The sequence below is a fragment of the Coloeus monedula genome (assembly GCF_965178545.1).
Source record: "Coloeus monedula genome assembly, chromosome: 1".
Classification (NCBI taxonomy): domain Eukaryota; kingdom Metazoa; phylum Chordata; class Aves; order Passeriformes; family Corvidae; genus Coloeus; species Coloeus monedula.
This window is the reverse complement of record NC_138781.1, coordinates 14,443,502-14,452,719: the sequence shown is the minus strand read 5'-3', so window position 1 is coordinate 14,452,719 and position 9,218 is coordinate 14,443,502. Positions and strand designations below refer to the sequence as shown.

The 9,218-nt window shown below is 38.3% G+C and overlaps 1 protein-coding gene across 6 annotated transcripts in view; it reads right to left on the bottom strand.

Moving 5' to 3' along the window:
* The window catches only part of EPC1 (enhancer of polycomb homolog 1), a 63,096-nt gene that overhangs the window by 2,936 nt on the left and 50,942 nt on the right, over window positions 1–9,218 (bottom strand). For 4 of the 6 annotated variants that reach the window (XM_082291066.1, XM_082291067.1, XM_082291063.1 and 1 more), the window contains exon 11: window positions 6,090–6,173. The exons of the other annotated variants lie outside the window; for them this stretch is intronic. In XM_082291066.1, coding sequence (XP_082147192.1) covers window positions 6,090–6,173 — 84 coding nt within the window. The remainder of the gene's footprint in view (window positions 1–6,089; window positions 6,174–9,218) is intronic. 6 annotated transcript variants of the gene reach the window in all.

Below are 9,218 nucleotides of genomic sequence, written 5' to 3'. Positions count from 1 at the left end.
ATAAACACATCTACTTTATAAACCTAAAACCCCCCAAAAAAACTACCACAGCAAGTTCCTAAGAGCCTTAATGCACCTTTATGTCAAAAAGGCTGCCATCCTCCTAGAAATTTTTGTTCAAACTACACTTTCTCTGTTTGTTTAGGCTTTAACTGAATTTAGCTCAAGATACTAAAAAGGGAGGGGGAGAAAGGAACCAAAATGCAATCAAGCCCACTTTAAAAACAGATTAAAAAGAATGATTAGGTAGAAATGGCATCACTGGTTTTACCTTGTGAAACTACAGTACCTGCATTATTAGTGAAATAGGTTTATATGCCAAACTTGGCAACTGCAATGCAACCCTCACTGACAGCACTCTGAAAGCAGCCAGGGCCTACAACTAAGATTTATGTTTCAGTTGAAAACATTAGGTTTGGCATGCTCACAACTGTGCAGACTATGGCTGTACAAGGTTTTTTTTGTTTGTAACTACACACATACAAGTTAACTCCATCAATACTGAATTTCACAGAACTATACCCTTCTCTTTAAAATCTTTGAGAGGCAACTCAGTGCACCACAAGTCAGGCAGAATTTTATCCATTTAACCCACAGGTATAAAACTGACACAGCGTTAATTGTACAGATTGACAAGGGGATGCCCAATGGTGCAGCAGAATCACTATTTCATTAACTAACTTCAGTGCAGGGATTTTTAGTTCACATTTCCAGAACAAAATGAAGCCTCAGATTTCAATTTACAAACTGAATCAAGGTTAGAGTGTGAATGCCCTTGCAAAGGATACACCTTTCAGATTTTCCTTCCATTTTATGTTCAGATTGTACAAATGTTCCCAAATATGTGCTGTAAATAGTACTTGCACTTCAAGAATGCAGTGGAAATCATGCTTTCGGGGAAGTTCACTACTGCTCGGCAACAAATCACTACCACACTTAAATCCTGTTCACAAATTGAAATTTTAAAGAATCTTTTGTTAGTCTACTCCTTCAGGCTTGCTTGCCTGCAGAAAATAATGTCTGCATCAAAATTATGATAATGTCCTACTTATAGATACAGCAGGATTCTGAAGACCAATTATATCTTATGTAAATCTTGAATAAGTCAGTGTAAGTGGCTGCAATATTTGGAAACATCAGAGCAAACACTGCTGAGCATGCACTTTCCTGGTGTGCTTGTCTTTTTTTGGTGTTTAAATATTGTTCAAACTACTTCTAGTATGTATTAGAAATTGCACTGGAATTATTATCAGCATTTTCCTATCTGAACATTTGAAGCTATAAAATTTTACTCAGCTGTTACATTCAGGTTGCCTTTTTTTGTAAGTTACATCTTTGAGCAAGTAGGGATGTAGCACTTATTTATACTGCCATAAGCAACAAATTACTTCTAAATACTTCTACAGTTAAATATCACTGCAAGAATTTATAAATATTCCTACAGGAATAGCTTAAAAGTAGTAACCTCACTCATAAATGTCCTTTCTAAAAAAAACCCCAAACCAAACAAATTAGAATTCATTGAATAAATACTCAAGGAGATGACTGTTTAATTTATACAAAAAATAAAATTTACAACTCCTTTAGATTTTTTTTTTTTAAGCTGCCATCCGACATAAGTTAGAACAAGAAAGCTTTAGCACACAAAGATCAACATGAGAAAGCTGAGCAGCAGTAACAGAGGGAGGAAAATGCATATACTGTTCTGGTACTGAGAGATACATAATTTATTGTTTTTCCAAACCCTAAAATTTAGAATCAGCATATGTTTAGCCAACATAGTGCGAATGATATTGAAAGTTCCATTTATTTACTCATGGTGTGATTTATCGGGGTGACCTGTGCAGGGACTTGATGATATTGATGGGTGCCTTCCAACTCCGTATAGTCTATGATTCTATCAACAAGGTATTTTATTCTGTAGTATAACACTGTAAATATATTGCTTAGGAGTAGATTGCATAAGTTACATAAATAAAGACAACACACAGAATGATGAAGAAGGGCAAAAAAGGATGTTGTACCACCATCTTTGACTACGATTAAAGCTTCCACCACCATAATCACCTCACTTGTACCTATTTAAGCAAAATTTATTAAGAGTTCACTTCAGTTTTTAAGTCCTAAATATATTTAAGATTCCAGCTATAAAACAGCTGAAGTAAACTCAGTCACCTGTGTTGGTTTAACCACCTCCAAAATACTGCTTTCTTTTGGAACAACAGCAAATGAAGCCTATGCAGACAAGCTATGTTTGTTTAGGAAAGACTATGCTAAATAACGAACGGCAGGAAGCATTCTCCCTTCTTTCCAAAAGTGACAATTAGAAAAGCTGTATTTTTGAAATTGTACCATCAGTTCATTTATTTTTAAGCAGCCTGTAACGCTTAGGAGTTGTATGCTTCCCACCAGTCTGGGAAGTTGTACAGCTGTCAAAGGAAACAAGTGACAGAAGAACCCTACTACCACCATCACCTTCATCTATATTCCAACTGCTTCTCCTCCACTTAAAAATACTACCTGGAAAATATGCTCAAGAACAACTAATTTCAGTTTTTTTCAATTTAGGTTAAACACTCAGCAACGTTTTTGCTGTTTCCCTTATTAAAACAGACACTTCAAAATACTACTTACAACACTATCAGAGCTTTACTGTGAAATCCTGAGTCAGTTGCATCCAGGTTAGAAACACACCACTGCTCATGAAGGGCTGCTGCAAGCTACAGCCACTTAAAATAATCTGATTGATATTCCTTTTCCATTCCATAGACAGACATGCTAATGTACCAGAATGGGTTATAGATTGTAGTTACATAAGCCAGGTCTTCCCTCTCCATGCTAACACTACAATGAAGGTTTTAATGAAAGCATTACTATTACTGTGAACTATCCAAATCAAACCTTCTTCTCAAGACCTGTAAACTAGGACAGCATGCTTTATTCCTCTTCTGTTAAAAGCCACCATGTATTTTGTTAACATGGCCACTGGGTTTCTTCCCCTCCTGCTCTCAGACTACAGCTTATATTACATTTCAGTTGAAATGATAAGCATATTAATTGTGATATATAAGTTGCTTCTGAAAACTATCATTCCCATGCATGAAAAAAACCCATCTGTATGTACTTCACATGAAAGTACATTCACCTATTTAATCTTACATATTCATTTCCTGTGGCACCCAACTGTGACTGGAACTGGGGAAATCACACATATGCTCAGCACAGCGAAGTCATGGGTGTCCTGACTGACTGTGCCTCTACATCTGCAGGCACGGTCCTGAGCTTCTCAAAGAGCAAGTCTAAGCTCAGCTGTCTTTTTTTTAAAGAACCAATTCGAACAGAATGCTTTGCTGCATAAAAATGTAGCTGCTATTAATGTGTTAGATGGCTTGCAGAGAACACTTTCTGCTTGTCTGCAATGCAGCATTGATGCAACTGGATGGGTGCCAAACTCAGCATCTTGCTAACATCACTTTGTCTAAAAAACCAGTGAGTATCCCCAAGAACCTTCTTCCAAAAATTTTACTCTCTTCTCATTTTTGTTCTAGAAAGGAGAAAGGACACAGCTGATAACCTTTCATGCATGTCAAAAGAAAAATGGTACATGTAGAAGTAGTAGCAAAAATGAATGTCATTCCCTTTTTGTCATACACCGCTCTTTATCGGCCTGGAAAAAATTGTGCAGGCGAGCAGGAAGCCCAGAGCTTTTCTGAACACTTAAATCAGTAACCGCATTTCTCGCAACTCAGGAGAGTACTGCTACACAACACTACACAAAGTTACAGCTTCCTGACATTACTGGACACCTCCAAGGCTTTAAAAAACGTTAGTAAGCAACAGAAAGGTGAACAACAGGTTCTAAACAGGGACAAAACATAACATTCAGTGGTTAAAGATGACACATGAGATTTTAATTCAGGTCCTTGCTTCAGCAGCCCTAAACAGGGATGCAGTGCTTACAGACTCTTCTCAAACTGCATGCTCAGACCTCAGCGGTCATGGTTTCGTCACTCAGTAATGACTATTTAATAGTACAGGATTTACCAAATTAAACAGTGACAAAACACCCAGTTTCATTCACTACACAGTGATGGGTAAAGACGGAAATCTCAAACAACACTACTAAAACACAATAAATAAGAACATTATCATTTCATAATATCTCAACTGTCTTTCTCAGTTAACAGCTGTACCTTGCCACAAAACTTCTACATACTTTCCAAGACACTTTCAGTAATTTATGCAAGTCACTTGACTCTTAAGTTAACCTAGCCCAACTCCTTTTCTAACCTTAAATGAGGAACCTTTAAGGCACAACTCTGCCTGGAATTATTCATATCTCAAGATGGTTATCAGAAGATGGGCAGCTCTTTACCAAGAGACTTGGCTATACGAATGCTCCTTATTTTTCTGCAGCACACTGTATCAAGTGGTAATATTTCAGTTGAGACAACCTTCAGATCTAAAGTCAGTACACGGTGTCATGCTGTTATCCTGTTCATTTAACAGCTCGGGACAACACAAACAAATATTCTGCAATGTATTGGTGCTGTACTTTGGCAGCAAGGAAATGTTTTCTGGCGTACGGACTGCGAAAAGGAATGGAAGGAAGGTAGAGGAAAAGAAACACTGTACATTACTGATACTGACTGACAGGATAAATGACTGCTCAGTATCTCCTTAGTGACAGCTACAAATCTTGTTTTATCAAAAACTGAGTTATTCCACACTGCACTATGAATGCATTTTCCTACATTCATTTATATGAGTATTTGTACTCTTTGGGATAATTATATATCTATTTTTTTCTCAAACTAAGCCACTGAGTATCATTTTTCAATTGCATGATTCTGTTTACACATCAACCAAATTCTGTGGGATGGTGATACTCAGGTATTGCTTTTTGGAGCACACAGTAACAGTGATACTTGCCAATGGACTTTTCAAAGACCCATAGTTCGCAGTTTTATACTGCAATATAAAACTATTCTAACAGAGCTCACTGGTTGTACCACAGCATTTAACATGTACTAGCCTTACAATTCTGTAGCTTACACCTAGCTTCTCCAAAAACTCAAGTCCTTCCCAAAAGTGGCCAAAACCAGTGACAAGTGTCTGGGGGGGGGGGGCTGGCTGTGCAATCTGTAAGAACAGATGGGTCTTTTTATGATAAACAACCACAGCCTCCCCTCCCAGCTACTGCTGCAAGTTTTACTGTGAGATCACTCACTTGTTGTTACTCTTCTACCCTTAAGTAGGAAAACACAGACTTTAAAGAAGTTGACCACAATAACCAGTTTCCTAAAAAGTGAGGGAGCATACCCCAGAAAACGCATGTGTAAGCTCCTGGTCGCTCTACTGGCATTCCTTTTCATTTCCTGAATGGAAGATGCTCACTAGATTTGCCAGGCAAACTGAGCAAGCTTTGTGGAGTAAACACACTGACCTATCTAGCTAAGATTTTTTTTTTCTTTAATGAAGTTTTTAAAAAAATTGATACTGAGAGACTCAAACAGCATAATTAAACCTTTCAGCAAGTGTTTCACTCTGGTTAAATCTTAAGAATCAGATCTTTAAATTGCAGTCACTTAAAAGCTGTTTTATAACAAGTTAAGTATTTGTTCTCAAGAGTAGAAATGATATTTCAGTGGGAAAACTGAAGCATTAAGACTACATTAGGTTCAAAGAACCTCTCTAATCCATTTATAGAATACTAGATTTCCTAATCCTTTCAGTGGAGGTGATAACCATTAAAGAGGGAGTTCTGATCAGGTAATAGGAGAAAGGTCACTTAACTAAAGCTTCCAAACTTTTTCAGAAATTCAATAAACTACAGAACTGCTAATGTGTGTGGAAAGATGATGTATCATGTCACAAGGTCTTCTTAAGGGAAATACATGAGAGCATTGCATCCCTGCTGTATAAGACAACAATCAGTGGTTACTAATGCCAAAGTGCATGCAAAGCAAACATCGATCACAATGCTAAGTAATCCAGAACATCACATTTTAAAATCTCTGTCTTATGAGAGATGTTATCTGGCTTACACTCCCTGGTTAAAGATTTTCTACTGTACATCAAGTTCTCACCAGTGAATTCAGAAGATTGGAGAGACTTAGAGCCATCAGTGTGATTTAGTATTTGATGCACCAGACCCAAAGATGTTTCACTTTCTGAAAAGAAGTTCAAGATTGGTTTTACTTAAACATGGCATGATTAGACACTATGAGAATATGAATCATTATGCCCTTGATTACTACTACAACAGCCTTTTATTTTAGCCCAAAAGAACTTAAGTGTGAAACTCCTACCATCAGAACTGCAGAAATTATAAACTAGATATAAGGTCTATATATGCACTCGCTACTTGGTAGCAGAAGACAGACAGAAAATAATAAGAATTTTTTGCTAGCCACTGAATAAAAGCTAGAAAACTTGCTATGCATTTATATTTGTCTGCCCATTATTGTTAAAATTAGCTTCCACCAAAATGCCCCATGCCAGTTGGGGTACACACAGTTTACTGTGCAGTTAAAAATGTGACCATCCTTGCATGGGATGCAAAGTGTAACAGATCCACAAGCCCAGAGATACACTGTTTTGGAGCAAAGTTTTACTCCAGCTGAATTGAAACCCAATGAGAAAATGTGGTCAGACTACAAAGTCTTGAATTCTCTGGAAGTGCTTGCGTGTTTCAAAAAGTATTGACTCTTCCCCCATCCACAGTCACATTTCCCAGACTAAAGAGGCTTTTCCTTTTAGTATTTCCTCCTTCAACTAAGTTTAGGATGGGTTATAAGCACCTGTTACTCTCAATGCCATTGCTTTTCAACTAGGATCTCAACAGTGCAGCCACAGATGGGCCAAGACTATTAAATTCCAATGATAACTGGAAGTGGCCATTACAAATTTCAGTATTTTTTATCACCAAGTTTATCCTGTAATATGAAAGAAGCATTTCAAAAAGTGAAAACAGTAACACAGAGCAGTGTCGAGAATACTACAGCTACAACGGTTAAATAACATCTGAACAGCCAGTGATGGCATAAAAGCCATGGGTAAGTCCTTCTACATTGCTACAAGGAATTGCCACAAGGGTTGAGGAGCTCCCTCCTGTTTCTTTCTGGAAAAGGGCTGTCTAAAATTTGGTGTAAGGTGAAACACCTTAACGACAACGCGACAAAACAATATAGAATCACAGAATGGTTTGGGCTGGAAGGGACCTCATCTAGTTGTAAATCCTCTGACATGGGCAGGGACACCTTCACCTAGAGCAGGTTCAAAGTCCCATCCAATCTGGCCTTGAACACTTCCAGGGATAGGGAATCCACAACTTCTCTCGGCAACCCATTCCAGTGCCTCACCACCTTTACAGTAAAGAATTTCTTCCTAATATCTAATCTAAACCTATTCTCTTTCAGTTTTAATCAATTCCCCCTTGTTCTGTCATTACATGCTCTTGTAAAAAGTCCCTCTCCATCTTTCTTGTAGTCTCCTTTCAGATACTGGAAGGTCCCAACTAAGTCACCCCAAAACCTTCTCTTCTCCAGGCTGAACAAGTACAGATCCATCAACCAACATTATATATTTGGGAAATGGAAGCATAGCTCACTACCCTGCTAGATCTCCAAGCATGAACAACTGCTTTTAAAAAGCAGATTAGGAGGTCCAAAACAGGCATTCAAGCTGACTGGGAAAAATGTTATTTCTATGGAATTCCCACAGCAGAAGTTACTGAATAGCAATGCACTATTTGCATCACATGGCCTAAATGTCTAGTTTACAAGAGAATGCAAGGCATTTGAGTATATTCTGGATACCCACAGCTTTTCATATACAGCAATGTCTACAATCCCAAACACAAAACCTAACAATTTTCAGTAAGGCTTCTTCTAAAAGAGTGATTTCCCAACTCAGTGAGCAGATTCAAGTTAACCACCAGCCTCTTTAGCCTTGCCAGCTTTTAGACACTGTTTTCAAAGTGATCCAGCTTCTGGGTGACGAAGGCAGAAAGCAACAGAATGCAAGACTGTAGCCTGCTCTTACTGCAGAGCCTGGGAACCAGTGCTCCAGTATTTCACTAGTGATAGGTAGCTCTGCTCTGCTTCCTAAACACAAGGCTGAAACAGAATGATCCATGTGTGCAGCTTTAAGTGTCTCTAACTTTTGTTTATGAGATCCAAGCATTCAAAAATGTGAATGCAACACATTTAATAGAAAGTCTCCAGCAGAAAGCACAGTCTCTAAAGTGATGCAGTCCAAAGACTATTTGCCTGGCAGAACCAAATCAATCTAACAGGGGACACAAACTCTTCAGATCAATACCCATGCCTACTGTACACTCCATCTCTGAAGATTATGACTGAGAAACTTGACGCTGCCAGCAATACAGGCTCCTTTTCTGAAGTAGTTCTGCTGCTGAACAAGTTAATTCTCCACAACAATAGTGCTTTAATGTTCTTGTTTCCTTTTTAGTGATGTTCTGAATAACGTGTCAATACCTTTTAATCAGCTCTTTTTTCAAGAGGGTAAAGGATACTTCTTCATAATTCTTCAGTAAAATCAGAAGGAACCACCCCCTACGCAAGGAATGCTACTTGGCCACTTGATCCTGCTGCCGAAGTCTAGCCTTCAGCACACCACAAGGGTTCAGGTAACTTGTAAGGGATTTTAACACATGCCTTGTTGGTTTACATGCAAAATCGCAGTACAACAACTTCCACAGATCTTTAATACTGAGCACTCAAAGTCAGAATCAGAATAAATTGCCTTTCTTTAGGATCAAAGGCACTTCAAAATGTTTATACAACGCCCAGCTCTGTGGAAGCCTCTCTCTGATCTTCAGGATGAAAATTAATACTCCCTGTAGCCAGAGAATGGTATGTTACAGCACAGCTTTTTGTAACATATCCTCTCATGAACAGAAGACCTGAGATACCATCTCAACTTCATGGCCCTGCTGGCCATGTATAACAGACCCAAGAAAAGTATTTTCCACAGCAGTTGCTCCATGTCAACAGCATGTCTGGATCATGCAAGACAGAAAAAGCTCAAGACTTTCTTAGTGGGGAAACAAAAAAAACTTATCTGAGGGCACACAATACGTATGGCAACATGACCACCTCTGCTGGTCACTACAGAATCCCAGGATGAACATCTTAAAAGTAAGCAATATTGTTTGACCACAAGTCACAGTAGCAGTGAAAAGATAAAATGAC